Source organism: Bison bison, unplaced genomic scaffold (genome assembly GCF_000754665.1).
Source record: "Bison bison bison isolate TAMUID 2011002044 unplaced genomic scaffold, Bison_UMD1.0 scf7180017864451, whole genome shotgun sequence".
Taxonomy (NCBI): domain Eukaryota; kingdom Metazoa; phylum Chordata; class Mammalia; order Artiodactyla; family Bovidae; genus Bison; species Bison bison.
This window is the reverse complement of record NW_011495013.1, coordinates 2320247-2337740: the sequence shown is the minus strand read 5'-3', so window position 1 is coordinate 2337740 and position 17494 is coordinate 2320247. Positions and strand designations below refer to the sequence as shown.

General features: G+C 40.6%; 1 protein-coding gene across 1 annotated transcript in view; it reads left to right on the top strand.

Annotated features, from left to right (window-relative positions):
• Positions 1-17494, top strand: part of ATP8A1 (ATPase, aminophospholipid transporter (APLT), class I, type 8A, member 1) — a 208377-nt gene that overhangs the window by 120112 nt on the left and 70771 nt on the right. Inside the window, exon 26 of the mRNA XM_010858921.1 lies at positions 6289-6461. Within this exon, the coding sequence (XP_010857223.1) occupies positions 6289-6461 (173 nt within the window). The remainder of the gene's footprint in view (positions 1-6288; positions 6462-17494) is intronic.

Here is a 17494-nt window from a genome sequence, read left to right as displayed (position 1 = left end):
CTACATTCTCTACTAGGGTGTTTCCTGGATATGTTCCTAAGTAAGACTAACTGTTCTATAAACCCCTTAAAGGAATCAGAAAGAAAAGCCAGAAACTGAAAAGGGCCATTTTTATGCAGGTGCTTTCTGCAACGTTACATTTGGGGCCATCAGAAACATATTTCTTAGGTGGCCTAACATGTTCTTTGCACATCTGGCCTCTGGGTTCCTTAGGCTGTTCCAAGCAGAGTATTTGCCAGAATGAAAACGACATCTTGCATGCTAGGATACTTTCCAGACAAGTCAGGGCTTTCCGTTTATTTCACTGTAAAATCGTATTCATTGTCTAGGGTGCCCGCAGTGATTTTTATCAAGGATTTCCTTGGCAAAGGTCATGTAAAAGTAATGTTAAAAAAAATTATCATAAAGCTGCCAGTCTCTGATTTCTTAAAAAATTATTTTATTTCATTGGAGGGTATGTTGTGGCTCAGGGTAGATCCTCTCAAAATATTCCAGACTGGCATATCAAATGTTTTGAATTAAAGTTACTCTAGAAAAACCAACCAATCCAAGAAAAACATTCTGACCCTCCTGTGTCTTTAGAAAGCAAGAAATAAATCTTCCATTTGGAAGGTAGCCTCTCTGCTCCAGGAGGTAGAGACATCCTTATCATCAGAGATAGGAAATTTAGGGCCAAGAAGGCTGTTTAAACAAAACTTGTTACTTCCTCACTAATTTACTACCAAAGTTTAAACTTCTCTATCTTGTCAAGTCTATATAAATTTATTGTTTCTTTTTCTAAAAAGCATAAAAGCTGCATGCTTTGGCCACTTATTAGGTTCCATTTCTAGAGACCTCCATATACACTAATTAAATTTAAGGGGTTTTTTCCCACGTTAATCTCTCTTGTGCCAATTTAATTATTAAACCAGCCAAAAGAACTCAAGAAAGAGAGGGTGGGAAATTTCCCCCACCGTGTTAGGTATTATATGAACATGTCATCTGTTGGGCCAGGCAATGCCCTGAAGATTCACATAGAAATTTATTAGGGCCCTTTGGTCAGAGTTATCTTTTGTGAAAAATTCTGCTTAATCTAATTATCTGCCAAGCATCATTCTTTTCTTTTTTTTTTCCTTTTTCCAGTATGTTTCTTATAAACCAAATACAAGTTGTTTTCTTCTCATTAATCCACTGTTATATAACCCGGCTTGATCACTAAGTAGCTAGTCTAGGTGCTGATTCCATTATATTCATTAGATAATTTATGTTATATAAGATAGAAGGAGATGCTCGATCATAACCATCACTTTGTTCTCCATTTCCTCTGTCATAAAATAAACACACTAACATTTTATTTACTGCCCTAATTAAGAGTAGCCAAGATTACACGGGAGTTTTACGGGCAGCAAAAAACAATCCTCAGAATAATCACACAACAAAGGATTGTAACTTCCCACATGAGAGTCTCCAGTCATTAATAATTTGGTTATTCCTTTTCCACCAAGCTCATATTAATTGTATTTCATCTCTTTATCAAGGGCCTCAGTCCCAAAGAGACCTAGAGATATAGACAGATAAGCAATTATACATCATGCTGCATTATGTAAGTATAAACAAGTATTTAGAGAGTCTGAAAGGTGGAGGTATTCATCTCACCTGGAGGACTCAAAGAACAGAGTCAGAGGGACTTGTCTCAGTTTGTTTATTTGTTCATTGTTCTCAGTATGTAGTCTTAGAGCATGACAGTCGGGAGAATAAAGGTACAAGGGAGAAAAGGGAGGAACAGAGACGAGCAAAGTCAGTCTCCCCCACCACCCGACTACCTGGCTCAGGAGTCAGCAAGGATTAGGGAAAGAGAAGTGTTTCAAGTTGAGAGAGGAAAGTTAAGAGAATTCTTTCTTAACTAAATGTTTTTAGCTGTAGTATCAGGGGGTAAATTTGGAGTCTGGGGTAGCCTCAGGAAAGAGTGGAATTGGCTAGACCTGGGGGAAAGGAGCGATCCATAGCAATGAGCACCCATAGAAAAGAGGAGAGCTGGCTAGAGCCTGTCCTCTGGGGGAGGTGATTTTCTTTCTTTCTGTGGGGTCGGAACTAAGAGTAGAGAAGTGTGGGTGGGGGACTGGATTGTGACTTGGCAAAGTAGGAAGGCATGGAGGGAGCGCCTAAGGGCTCTTGATGAGCAGTTGGCTGGGGGCAGGCCGTGAGCAGGGAGCAGATAGCTGAGTGCTCAAATGCATGTCCACGTGGGATGCAGTCTGCGGGAGGTGCAGGCAGATCCCACCTTCTCTGCAGCTCCCTCCCGTACCTGGATCCCCATCTGGTGAAACGCCTGGACCCCTGCCTGTCTCCCCAAACTGCCTGTGCTTCTGACTCTCCCTGATTATAGCAACAGATGCTCCTTTTCTTTCCACCCACAAATAAGACTTTGTAGCATAAGGGAGACAGAGCTCTTATTTTGTTGTACTCTGTGGTCTTTTATCCTTTTTCTGAGTTAGCTTTTCATTTATATATTTTCACTTTCACATGTCACTAAGTTTAAATGTTTAAACATTTCCCCCTTCAGTAGCCAAAAAGAAAACAAAGCAACAGCTAATGTAGTAATAAATTTATTTCTAGCTACAGGAGATAAGCTCCAATGCAATATGGCCATAAAGTATGGCTCCTAGGCTTAAGGGAGAAGCAATAAACTTTCATAAATAAAGGAATTTTAAAATACTCCCGGCACTATAAATAAGGGTCAAATGCAACGTGTAACTGGCAGCACACAGCCGACGACAGATCTGCTTACAAAAGGAAACTGTAAACTAAAATAAGAAAATGTTTGCAGCTTTTCTGTGGTTGTTACCTTGCACCCGAGGTGGGCTGACTAAAGAATTCACTGTGTGAAGATGTTGACTCACCTTCTGAATTGTGACCTCTAGCACATCTCCTGACACCTTTTGATTTCGCTGAAGATCTGCGATAATCACCCAGCAAACCCAGGGGTCCTGACGCCACAAATAAGTTCTCAGCACATCTTATGGTGTTAGAGAACACCCTGGAAGGAGGGAAGTTTGGGCGCCCAGGACTGTGCCCTCAGGCTGGTTCATGAGGGAGCTTGCACAACTCAGGAGTTCACTTGTCTTCCAGTCTCACTTTGCAGCTAGTCTGTAAGGAAATTGGAAGCCCTCTTTAGGTGCATCTCAGGCTTCATTTGCGTTTTCAGATCAGGAGGGACATGGGAAAAAGCTTAAAAAAACACACACAGAGTGGCATATGGATGGATGGATAAGTAGGAAGATAGGCAGGCAGACAAATAGATTCACAAATACACACACCTGCATTTTAGTGGGCAGTGCCTTGGTTTGAAAGATGGTTGAAGTAATAGGGATTATTCTTTAGAAAATTAAAGAGCATGAAAGAGAAGTCTGACAGCTCTTTCTGTCAGTCTCTCTCTCTTTCTCTCAAACCAGAAGTGATAATAGAGGGGAAATGGACTGCTGCAAGTAGGGTGAAATCAGAATTTATCAGTGCTCTCATTCCATAAACATGACTTTTCCTGAGCATCTGTAGTTGCGGGAGCTGTGTTTGTGGCTGGGAATGAGATTAGACATTGTCTGCTCCTCAAGGATCTGGAGGTCTTGGTAGCGTAGACAGACTTAGTAGCATGGAGTGCATCTGGGAGGGTTTGAGAAGGTAAGCTTGGTTTAAGAGACAGTGGGATATGCTCAGGAGAAAAGAGTGGTCCAGAGAGGGGATAAAGGAGTCAAGATTGTAAAGAGGAAAGCCAACGAAAGTTAGTTGGGCTTAGGTTTTGGACTTTATCATGTAAGTAGTAGCAAGCTATTGAAAAATTTGAGAGCAGAAAGAGGCATGATTTGTGTTTCAAGCTTGTTTTGTGAAGAGAAGTCTCTGTTGGCGGTAAAGACAAGATGAGAGACAGATGATGAGGGCTCGGGGGAGACAACAGAGGGAATGGTCTGGGGATTCCATTTATAATTCGCTAGGCCTGGTACTGTTGGTTTTGTTTTTGCTGGATAATGTAGAGAAAGACAAGCTGGCACAGAAATGTAACTCTCAGTTGGGTTTCACCATTTAGTAGCCGTGTGTTTGGGGGCAAGGAACTTTGAAGTGTCACGCTTATCATCTGCAGAATGGGGCAGTAGTTATAGCTCCTGCATAGGTGTGTAATAAGTGTTAACTGAAGTGTCGTATCTATGTGTGTGCCCTTGAAATCATGACTGGTGTGTGGTACATGCTAAATATTGTCTTATTTTCATTTTTTATCAGTGCATTAATTTGCTTGGTTGTTCATTTCTATGGGAGTTTGCTTCTAAGACAATCCAGAGTAAGAGTAATCAACTATGGATAGTCATTGGTAAATTTTGCTTGCATAATTTTACTGACTTTTTTTCTTTTTTTGCCTCATTTTCTTAAATTCTCTTGGGCCAAAAATTTCCAGCAGGAAATAGGAGGGTGAGGTCTGTAAATTAAAACAGCTCTTTCCCCTCTGATGTAAAGTGTGAACAGAGAATTTTGCAAAGAATGCTGCTATATGGTGGTCCTTCATGTCACTATGTATAACAAGGAACAGGGGAAGTGTTAAACAAAGTCCCAGTGTTGGGAGGATTGGGCAGTCTTACTTTATAGTACAGCACAGTTCTATTATTTTGATAAACAGATTCTGAAATTCCAGAGCAGAGTGTGAACCACATTTGAAATACGAATGCAAAACCACCTTCAAAAATCCGCAACATAAAATTTTAATTACCTCTGCCTTTGCTTCCCTCTTTGTGAAGATAACTCAGATAACTGTACCACAGTCTTAAATTGGAACAATAATTATATCTCCCATGAGTATAACAAAATTATTCTATAAGTATTGTTTTTACTGTAGGTATATTTTATTCTATAAATATGGATTTGTTAAATTTATTATATAAATAACTACAGACTCCGTTACCATAGCACTCAGAACAAAACTCTAATAGGAAGGCAGTTTTTTCTTACACCTCCTTGTGCAGAGCATGTGTCCTGTTTCTTCGTATTGTCAGGGCTTGGGACTGCCCTGGTGATCCAGTGGTTAAGACTCCACGCTTCCAATGCATGGGACGTGGGTCTGAACCCTAACCAGGGAATTAAGATCCACATGCGACAGGGCAATAAACAAATAAATAAATAATTGTTTAAAAATAATAATAATCATATTTAGGGCTCTATTGAAATAAGCTGTCCCTATTAGGTTATAGGAAGAGTACAGGATTTGGAAAGAAATACGAAGTATCTTAAAACTTTTTGCCTTTGAAGAGCTGGGAAAGCAGTAATTCTTAACAGAGGGAGAGAGATACAACCCCTCTGTACGGTTGAGGTGAACAAAGCCTTCCTTGACACTAAAGGTTCTTATTTTGCCTGAAAGTGAACTCTTCACTGATGGAATGGGTTCTTTTATTGGATCTGCCAAGATTACTAGGGCCACATGTCACCCTCCCCAACTGAAATACAACATCATAAAATCATAATTGAAATTACAGATGCCAATTCATGAAGTGGCAAGACATTATAGATACTGCCCTTCCTCTTCTGAGTTACTGGGAATTAATTTCAATAGCATTGAATACCTCTGAAAGAAAACCCATTAATTATTTAAATTATATTCTCCAACTTTTCCTCTTGATTCATTTATTGTTGTTCAGTCGCTCAGTCACGTCTGACTCTTTGCGACCCTATGGACTGCAGCACACCAAGCTTCCCTGTCCATCTCCAGCTCCCGGAGCTTGCTCAAACTCATGTCCATTGAGTCGGTGATGCCATCCAACCATCTCATCTGCTGTTGTCCGCTTCTCCTCCTGCCTTCAATCTTTCCCAGCATCAGAGTCTTTTCTAATGAGTAGGCATCAAGTGGCCAAAGTATTGGCACTTCAGCTACAGCATTGGTCCTTGATTCATAGCTAAGCACTTTTAACTAGTTCGGTGTTGTTGTGATTTAAGAAGATACTGTACTGAAAATATTTTCACAAGATTTTGATTATGTGGTTGGAATAATGAGCAAAGATGGCAGGGGAATGGATGACGTATAATCTGATCCCAACCCTGGGAGGAACAGGGTATGACTTACTGTTCCATCAGAAAAAGAAAAAGTCACTTACTTTTTCTGATAATGTTTGTCCAATATTCTCTGATGGGGCTTTTGTGAGAATGGAGATATGTAAAAGCAATTTGAAACATAAAAAGCACTAAAAATAACTAAGTGTAGTTGCTGAACAACCTTAAGACGTCTTGAAAGAACAAATGGGAGTAAGTGTTGAGGGCATTTCTTGTTTAATTTTACAGGGAACACGGGAAACTCTCAGTCGTCACTGCACTACTCTGGGTGATGCTCTTCGGAAGGAGAATGACTTTGCTCTTATAATTGATGGGAAAACCCTCAAATATGCCTTAACTTTTGGAGTGAGGCAGTATTTCCTGGACTTAGCTTTGTCGTGCAAAGCTGTTATTTGCTGCAGGTAAGTTCTCTGGGATTTGTCAGATTTCAGTAAAGAGCAACTAGATCCTGAGCTCTTGATTTTTAACGTTCCTTGAAGTTATTTTATCTCGAACTTGTAGATGTCAGTTATTTGTTAATTCATTCATTCAGGTCTCAGGGTTCACAAACTGGGATAGCTTTGAGAACATTGTGACCAAGCCAATGGACAGGTCTATTCTCAGGATTGTCTGGCAGAAATCCCTCATTGACCAGAAATGGTGAGGCTCGTTCTTTGACTTTGACATGGAGCTGTGAGAGAATGGATTTAGCTAAGGTGCTATTTTGAAAGTGAGTCCTGATTGGAAGCCCATCATTGATGATAATTGTTCATAATTTGAATCAGCAGGTTTCTTGCCATTCTATGTTTAAGACTATTTATCTGCATTTCTGTCTGGGGTTGTCTCTCTAAAGTTTCTATTTTCTACACTTATATCTTTGATTCTGTGAGTTAGACTTATTTGTGGGGAAATCATGGTGGGAGGCACTAACTGAATCATTTTCCAAATAGCCAAGCATTTTTCTGAAGGTTATTTATTGACCGTACAATCTTCTGCCCTCTAATTTGTAATATTGCGTATATCCTAAGTTAAAGTCTGTTTTGAGTTATCAAGGCCTACTCCATAGAATTGTGCTTCTGTGAACTGTTCAGCTCCAGTGCTTCCTGAACTTCTTGGCAAAGAACCTCTCTCATGTCTTTGAAAAGTGTAAAGTAAATCTATGCCCACGTGCAGTCTCTTCCCTTCTGGTTACCGTGAAACGCAAAGATTTTCCTCTTTGCGACCCACTTGCTGAGTTTAACCAGCTGGTCAGACTAGGTCTGGGGTAGCAGTTTCTCAAATTGCTTTCTTTTAATGGAAGGTGAAATGTTTGCAAGACTTCTAAAGAATTTCTCAGAATCTGTGCTTTTAACATTATCTTGAAAACTGTACTATTGGCCTTTCTTTTTCTTTTAAAATATATTTATTAATAAAAGAATCTTCTGCTTTTAAACTTTTCTTTTTGGTCCAGGCTTTACTTGTTTCTTTATTTAAATATCCTATATATGATATTGTCACCAAACTTACAAGCCATGCCTTATGGATATTTCCTAAATTTCAGTGGGTATTTTTTTTTGTGAAATATAGTTTAACTCATACTTAATACATTTCCCTGGTAAGTATCATTTCAGCCTATAAAATTATACTCAGAGCATTAAGAGTTGCTTATTATTCCTGTTGTTATGCTCAGTTGCTCAGTCATGTCCAACTCTGCGACCCCATGGCCCACCAGGCTCCTCTGTCCATGGAATTTTCCAGGCAAGAATACTGGAGCAAGTTGCCATTTCCTCCTCCAGGGGTTCTTCCCAGCCAAGGGATCAAACCCGAGTCTCCCTAGTCTCCTGCATTGACAGGCAGATTCTTTACCATTTAGCCACCTGGGAAGCCTTTATTATTCCTAGGAATCTAATTATATCAGTCATTTAATTTTTCTTGTCTATGGCATGTATTAATAAATACTATTTATTACTCTAAAGCTTTTAGGCAATATTGTATTAGATATTTAATATTAGTAATAATCAGATTCAGCTTGAGTGAGTGAAGTTGCTCAGTCGTGTCCGACTCTTTGCAACCCCGTGAACTGTAGCCCACCAGGCTCCTCCGTCCATGGGATTCTCCAGGCAAGAATATTGGAGTGGGTTGCCATTTTCTTCTCCAGGGGATCTTCCCGACCCAGGGATCGAACCCAGGTCACCTGCATTGCAGGCAGACGCTTTAACCTCTGAGCCACCAGGGAAGCAGATTCAGCTTAACCATGAAGAAAAAATATAGAAATTATTTTATCTTGCCTGTCTCATTTTAAAAGCATGAGGATACTCATGATTTCTTAAATCTGCTTTTCCAGGGACTTTCTTGGTTCCTTGCCAATCTCTTGACCAAGTCTCAGTAATGTTCAACTCTGACACTCTCCCATCAGGATAATTTTGTTCCAGACTTGGTTGTTTAATCACTTTCATTAACCGGATCACAAGGATCAACAAAAGATTGCTCAAAAACACATTAAGTGATGTGGCTGTTGGCTCCTGTTCAGAAACAGAACTCAGAGCTGTTCAGATAACAGGACCAGTCCCCTTGAGCCGGCATTCATTCTGTGCCTGCTGTGTGCTGGGCGAGGATGCTGCACACACAAGGATGCATAAGACATCCTGCCTGCTCTCCTCCGTGTTTGTGTCTGCCTCTTGTTTTAAACAGACTCACAATCGGTTTGAAAGATGTGGGAGGCCAGTTTCATCGCAGCTGAGCCTCATTCCTAGAGTATTGCTTAACTCGGCACCTCCCACCATTCTTCAAAAAGTCGAACCACAAAATTAAACAATAGCAGAGGGAGAGAAAAACTAGAAAGCAGAATCAAGGGAGAAAAAAAAAATATGTTCCGTGCTTGTGAAATTCCCTCCTGAGATCCTTGTTCTGAAAGCCCACAAGTCTCAGGGACCTCAGGGCCCCTCCAGGTCCCAGGCCCCCTGGGAGGGACTCGCACTCTGCATTGACCGTGCAGCTCAGCTCTGACACTGAACTTATAAAGATGTGTGTGTGGCCCCTTCCTCCCTTCGTCCTGTTTTATGCATGTAGGAGAACTGTGAAGGTCCCTATGCAGACACTAAGAGTTTTATGTAGAGTTTTAGGGGACTTTTTAAAAGTAAAATCGCTTTGGTCTGCTTTTTTCTTCTCATTACCGTCGTATTCTGTCTTTTCCCATAAGGACTGTGGTTCAGCTTCCCGTCTGGCTTTGGGAAGCTTTCGTCTAAGCCCATAATTATCAATACATCAGTGCCACTGCCCGATCTATGTCTGTGCACCTTCTTGGCCTGGTGCCTCTTGGCATTTAAACTATGGGCACAGACCATCTTCTTGTTATTTCGCTTACTGACCTTGAAGCATCCTTTCCATGGTGATTCCTCGCTGGGAGAAGTAGTAAGTGGGCGGTTCTATAGATCCTTCTTTGAAATTGAATGCATGCATTCTGGCTCCTGGTTTCTCAGATGATTGTAATCTCCTTGCCTCAGGAAATTCTCTATTTCACTCCATTATAAGAAACCCTCCACATAAATACCGAATATTATTTCAAAATACAGTGGGCCACTGTTTCCCAAATTCATTTACGTTCATGATGGCTTTCTGGGTTTTCCCCTTAAACTACTTTACAGTTTAGTTCTTGTCATTCCACAGGTGAAGATAATTCAGAATCTGCTCTTCCTCTGCCATCTTCTCTTTGCTAGAGTGGAATAGGGGGAAAGCCTCCCTTAATGGATAATGAGGCTCTGGCCATTAGTTCCATCTTCAGGATTACATCAGCCACTTTCTTCCCTGACATTATCAGCATGAAGGACAGGAGGCAGTTTTTAGTGTTTGCCTAATTGACACAGTTATAAAGATGAGCATTTTCCCTGAAGAGTCTACAGCTGAATTGAAAGAAACAGTTGTTCTCTGTCAGCTGTGATTACATCTCTTACCATCATTTTCTAAAGGGAATACTCAGAGACAGGAATAATCCCCTGGCCCCCAAATTATTCAGGGCTTTGGAGTCCTGGTTTTGGTTTACAGAATGAAGTTGCATGTTCTACATCAGATAATTTTTTCAATTATGGAAAACCCAAGAAGTACAATAAAATCTGTTTTTTTCAGTCTTCCAAGTACTGTATTTTTGTAGATGCCACAAGCAGTTTTTGCTTTTATCTCTGTGTAAATTTACCCATATAACCTGAGTAGTTCAATAGCAAATGTCCATCTTATGCTAAGGTAAGTTTTCCTGGTTATAAACTACTCCTCTTGTGGTCCTTCCCTTCTGTTCCCTTCTTGAAGTACATTGATTTTTTTTTTCCATTCAGTGTGATCACAGATACTTTTGAAGAACAAAGGAAAGGTCTGTACCAATATTGCACAAACATGTAAAATTGAATTTGCCATGTTAGAGATTTCACAGGCTCCCTGGAACTCCTTGGACAGGTAGAGGGAAAAAGCCTGCTCCAAGACTCATGGAGATGTGTGTACACAGCTAAAAGCAAGAGGTATTCTGCAAACTAACTGTACCAGGTAATAATTTCTCATCTCAGTGACCAATATTTTATGCCCTAAGGTCTTAGAGCTTGTATAGTTGGGGATTCATGAAATACTTGTTCCAACTTTACCTCTCTGGCACTTTGGATACCTGATGGAACCTCTCTCTGGTTTTGTAACTTGTAAAATGGAGAGGTTGCCATATAGCAGTGAAGTCTTCCAGGGAGCCTAGATGTCTGCAGCAGTTAAGATTGGAGCTTCTCTGGCATAGAAAGGTGTGAAGCCCATGCCCACATGCACCCTTCCTGGATCAGCTCCTTCCAATGTGAAAGCCACTGAGCCAGGTGACTTCTCGCCCTGTCAGACTTTGGATGAACCCTACCTCTGTTGGCCACTTCTATGCTAGGAAGAATCTGTCTCCTGCTTGGAACTGCCTAATTCAGGGAAGCATCTGGTCAACCTCTTTTAATATCCCCTCCAGAAGAGGGTGGGAACGTTGCAGTGGAGTTATTGCTGTGTGTTAAATGGCATGTGGTTTCTGAGATCCTCGTCAGTTCACATAAGGCAGCCTTTCAAAGAATCTTACATTTTTTCTGCAGTTGTCAGTTTAGTTTAAACATATTTTGAAACTTATGTTCTGTGACAGTTGGTTGAAAATTGGCCTAGAGCCTCCAAGCTTTTAGACTGTCTAGTAATCACCGTTCTCCTACATAATTTATGTACTCATGTCTTCTGAGAAGCAGAAGTTAAATTGAAGTAAGCATTTTTCCCTACTTGCAACATCTCTAATCAAAGTTTAACCCCCTTTTAGGCCATTTTCCCCATAGTGCATAAAAAAACACTTGACTTCAGTGCGTGTCGTCGCTCGGGAGTGGCATTCCAGGCAAAACCTTTCGCCTTAGTCTGATCGAGGGGCCCTCCAAGAAGAGGTCTAAAGGGACACCTTGGATACTCTTTGTCATTGCCTGAGTGTGTGAAGTAAAGGGTCAAGACAGATCTGCTTCTCAAATCTTTGGGGATTGTCTTAAACTTTAAGGATTTCTCTAAATAAATGTTCTACTTAAAGGGTAGCCATAAAGCACAAATGAAGCTACTAAATGCTCAACAGACATCCCTTTAAAGAAAGAAGTTGGTGAACACGTTGAATGCCAAGCAGATGTCTGGCTTTGAGAAGACTTACAAATTCTTAATGAATGTCAACCCTATATTTGCTTCCAAGGAAATGTGAATAAATGTTGGAAATGTTGAGAGAATATTTCTTTCATACATGGCTAAAAGAGGACACACTGAATAAATTTTATAACTTTATAACTGCATATATTTTGCTTTAATATCATAATATTATCATAATATTATCATCTCATTTGCTTTTCTACCTCTACTGAGTAATGTTAAAGGAACTACATGGCCATATTACAACCTGGTAGCCAATTATAATGTACGGCATCAGAGAAGTCCATGTTAGGTGGTAAAATATCTAAAAATTTATGAGAAATCTAAATGCTGTAGCATCCCACTGTAATACAGCATTTTATAGTTTTAGATGTGACTCAATTTACTCAAACCACCAACACCGATATACATACATAAAGTGAAAGTGAAGTCGCTCAGTCGTGTCCAACTCTTTGTGACCCCATGGACTGTAGCCTATCAGGCTCCTCCATCCATAGGATTTTCCAGGCAATTCCAGGAGTGAATTGCCATTTCCTTCTCCAGGGGATCTTCCTGACCCAAGAATCAAACCCTGGTCTCCCACATTGCAGGCAGACGCTTTACCATTTGAGCCACCAGGGAAGCCTACATACATAAACACACAGAACCACAGGTTGTATAATTCTGATAAAACAGAGTTAGACCGTCCTGGAAGGTGCATCAAGCATAAGTGTAAAGTTCAGTGCATTTTTACAAAGTGAACATACTCCCGTGTCAATAACCCAAACATAACCCACACCCCAGATGACCTTTCGTGCTACCTTTATTTTATTAGCCTCCCAAGGATAACTGCTATCTTGATTTCTGCCACCATCCCTCCTAAGTTATATCTTACTCATTTCAGTCTCTCTGTTTTGTATCTTGTTTACTAGGAATAAATGTATCTCTTCCATAACTATATTCAAATTCTTTTTTCTGTTGAGCAGTTTGAAGTACAGAGCTCTGAGGCCTTCCACTAAAGGCCTCCCTAAAGCTTTACATCAGTCAATAAATCAGTACTCTCATGTGTTCTTCAGTCAAATACAGATCCACCAAAGAGATGACTTGCAGTCCTCCTTCAGTTCTACCTTGAGAGAATGAAAGGATTTCATTTTCCAGTTTACGAAGGACATGATATAGGGAACCTACGGCATTTCTCTGTTCTGTCAAACTAGTGATCGCACCATGTGGGGCAGAGTTAGTTTGATTTAACTGGTTGTCCTTGAACCCTTGATGGATTCTAGTGATTACCTTCTTAGTAATAAGTGGACCCCAGGAGTTGGTGATGGACAGGGAGGCCTGGCATGCTGCAGTTCATGGGGTCACAAAGAGTCGGACATGACTGAGCAACTGAACTGAACTGAACTGAATAAGCCATGTGAGTGAGCCCCATTTAGGGCAAATTAAAGGTTTGGTGTTTCGAGCCAGACTAGGGTTCCAGGAGCCAAGATCAGGTAGAATAGTAAGTAGGTCGTGGCAGTCTGGAAGCTGTGGGGCATGGAGTGACGATAAAAGAGAAACAGCATCCTACTTCAAAAAAAAGGCATGTTGCCAAGAGAGCAGTGCGAGAAGAAAGACGTGAACGTACAACAACGGACTTTTTACTGAAGCATGAAAGACGAGATGGTTCCAGGTAGCATTTTCCAGAAGGGAATATTTTATGGAGCAAAAGTGGGCAAACTGTTTCTGTAAAGAGCCAGATGGTCTTTTAGGCTTTGCTGGCCATGCAATCTCTGTCACAGCCACTTAACTCTGACGTTGTAGCTTGGGAGGAACTCTAAATAATATGTAAATGAATGGGTATGACTATGTTCTCTCAAGAGTTTAAGCAAAAATAGGATGCTGCCTGGATTTGACCCTGGGACCATAGTCAGCCAGCTCTTTAGGGGGTGTCTGTGGCTCATAAATGAACAGTAGAGGGAGTTGATTCTGACACAAATTTTCCCATAATTTTGATGGAATTCACCCCCGACTCCCTAGTCTGTAATTTATAGGCTCTTTCTTTTCTTGAAAGCTGAGGCGTTGCCCATCTCTCCTCACCTGGCTTGTTTCCCTTCCTCCCCGATTCCTCAAAAATGACTGGTGTTCTTTCTGTGGTGACAGCTGCACCACATTCTGTGGTGACAGTCTGGCATCTCCATTCAATCTTTCCATGTGTTTGGATTCAAGCAAACCCCTTAAAAACCGGGTATGTCCTGACGTCAGTCTGTTTCAAAATGAAGTGTAAATGACAAGAGATGTATGAAGAACCCAGGACTGGGACTTCCCTCGTGGTACATTGGTTAAGAATCTGCCTGCCAATGCACGGGACACAGGTCCAATGCCTGGCCTGGGAAGATTTCACACGCCACAGAGCAACTAAGCCTATGTGTGGCGACTGCTGAAGCCTGCACGCCCTTGAGCCCGTGCTCTGCAACTGGAGAGCAGTCCATACTCCCTGCAACTAGGAAAAAACTGCACGCTGCAACGAAGGCACAGCACAGCTAAAAACATGAAGAAATAAAAGAACCCAGGACCACAAACGTGGATCCTGCTCTGTCACCTCAGGGCCTTCCCTCTATTTTAAGGAAAACTGCCAGAAAGGTGCTGAAAGGAAACAGCAACAAAGGAATCAGGCTGAATTCCTTCCCACCTTCTCCCTAAGCTGGAAGCATCATAGAGTCTTGAACTGAAGGAAATTCTTCTTGGATCTTTATATATTACTTTAGTGTTTGCCCTACATTCCCAGTCACTTTTCACTCCTCTTTACACAAGCATTCTCATTTAGTATGCTCCTATCTATCTGTGATACTTATTTGTGTATCTGTGTAACTATGAAAAATATATAATATTGTTATATGTGATTTGAATCGAAGAATAGACACTTATTTATAATGACATCCCAGCATAAATTTTTTACCTTTTCTATTTTTCTACATGTTTCCAAGACTTTTTCATTTACCATGTGTAGAACAAGTTTATTTTTTTGCAGCACTACTAACTATTGCTCTAATGTATATACACCATTTTATCTTGTCCCGTAGTGATCACCACATGGGTTGTCCCAAAATCTTTGCTAACATGGAAAGTGCTGAAATGAATACCCAGTGTATGAACCCAACACAGTAGGATATATCTTAATACCTAGCAATGGGAATCCCAGGGACGGGGGAGCCTGGTGGGCTGCCGTCTATGAGGTCGCACAGAGTCGGACACGACTGAAGTGAGTTAGCAGCAGCAGCAATGGGAATGCTTGGCTCTGATATCAGTTGAGTCAGAATTGTCTCATTGCTCCAAAACAGCTGAACTAGCGTGTACTCCCAGTCCATGGAGATAGGCTGCTATTTCCCTACCTTAACACCCACACTTGGCATTCCTTATTTTATAACTTTGCCAATTTGATGTTTGAAAAGTAGCACTTTGTCTCAATTTTTGTTTCTGTGATTGCTAGGGAGACTGAGTAGTTCTTTATTTAACCATTTACCTCTCTGGATTTCTGCTTTTGAAGTGCATTCATTCTTCCTTTTTTTCTGTCATTCATTCAAGGAATGTTTTCAAAGAACCCATTATGTGCCAGACACCTTTATATGTGCTATAAACAGAGCAGTGAATGACAGAAGAAAAAAAATGCTCCCTGCCTTTACTCAATAAAATAAATACACACATGCATATTCAAAAGGCAATAACTACTGTGTGTCTGTGAATGGTAATGATTTATTATATATTAGACATAAAGTCAGTGATTCTACTTGCTGTGAAGAAAAGTAACACATTGAAAAAGGTTGTGTGTTTGTCACTCAGTCGTGTTCGACTCTTTGCAACCCCATGGACTGTAGCCCGCCAGGCTACTCTGTCCATGGAAATGTCCAGGCAAAAATACTAGAGTGGGTTGCTATTTCCTTCTCCAATTGAAGAAGGTTTTTTATTGTGTTTCCTATATTTCTTTCTGCTTTCATATAAGAATTATTTGTGTGTTCTGGATATTGATTCTTTATTGAGTCTAGACATGGAAGATATCTTCTAATCTGGCTCCCTCTTCTTCTGTCTGTGGTACTCTTCCTTGAGCATAAATAATTGACCCCGAGACAGTCAAATTCCATTAGCGCTTCCCTTTATGATTTGTTGTTTGAGATAGTAAGAACTTCCCAATTACAAAGATATTCTCCTACATTTCCTTCTGTTAACTTGACACATTTATGTTTTTTGCATAGGTCTTTAAGCTTATTTTTAATGTATATTTGTGGTGTGAATGAGAAGGGATCCAATAGTATTCATTTCTACATAGGAAGCAAATTCTCCCAATGCCCAGTACTGAACAGTCTTGGGTTCAGTCCCAACACCAAACAGTCCATCCTTTTCCTTCTATTTATAATGCCATATGATCTGAAACTCAAGCTCTGAAGCCAAACTTTCCAGGGTTCAAGTTCGGACTCCACCTCTTATTAGCTAAATAACACACTGCTTAGCTTCTCCAGTTCAGTTTTCTGTATCTTTGCAATAGAGATAAAGAGGGAAAGGATATATGTATACATAGAGCTGATTCACTTTGTACACAGCACGAGCGAACACAACATTGTAAAGCAGTCAAACTCCAACAAAATAAATAAAAACAAAACAGAGTTAAAATAATTGTTCTTATAGATTTATGAGGAATAAATAGGTTAATATATATACTTGGTGCATTGGTATCTATTATTAAAATTGTTTCTCTTAGAAATCGTATCAAATTTACTTTCACATCATTTCTGATAAGAAGAATATAAAGATTTTTCTCTGAGTAGTATGGACTCTTCTGTGCCCTAAATTCTATACTAATATTAAAATTGCTAACCTGGATTTATTTTGTTTTATATGGCCTTGTCTTTTTTTCCCTCTAAATCCTCTATCTTTCTATATAATGTAGTGGCTAAGGATGCTGTCCTGTCTAAATTTACACTGCTTGGTGCTTAAAATTCTCCAAGCCAGGCTTCAGCAATATATGAACCGTGAACATCCAGATGTTCAAGCTGGTTTAAGAAAAGGCAGAGGAACCAGAGATCAAATTGCCAACATCTGCTGGATCATAGAAAAAGCAAGAGAGTTCCAGAAAAACATCTATTTTTGCTGTATTGACTATGCCAAAGCCTTTGTGTGGATCACAATCAACTGTGGAAAATTCTGAAAGAGATGGGAATACCAGACCACCTGACCTGCCTCTTGAGAAACCTGTATGCACGTCAGGAAGCAACAGTTAGAATTGGACATGGAACACCAGACTGGTTCCAAATAGGAAAAGGAGTGCGTCAAGGCTGTATATTGTCACCCTGCTTATTTAACTTGTATGCAGAGTACATCATGAGAAATGCTGTGCTGGAAGAAGCACAAACTGGAATCAAGATTGCCGGGAGAAATATCAAGCACCTCAGATATGCAGATGACACCACCCTTATGGCAGAAAGTGAAGAGGAACTAAAGAGCCTCTTGATGACAGTGAAAGAGGAGAGTGAAAAAGTTGGCTTAAAGCTCAACATTCAGAAAACTAAGGTCATGGCATCCAGTCCCATCAGATCAGATCAGATCAGATCAGTCGCTCAGTCGTGTCTGACTCTTTGCGACCCCATGAATCGCAGCACGCCAGGCCTCCCTGTCCATCAACAACTCCGGGAGTTCACTCAGACTCACGTCCATCGAGTCAGTGATGCCATCCAGCCATCTCATCCTCTGTCGTCCCCTTCTCCTCCTGCCCCCAATCCCTCCCAGCATCAGAGTCTTTTCCAATGAGTCAACTCTTTGCATGAGGTGGCCAAAGTACTGGAGTTTCAGCTTTAGCATG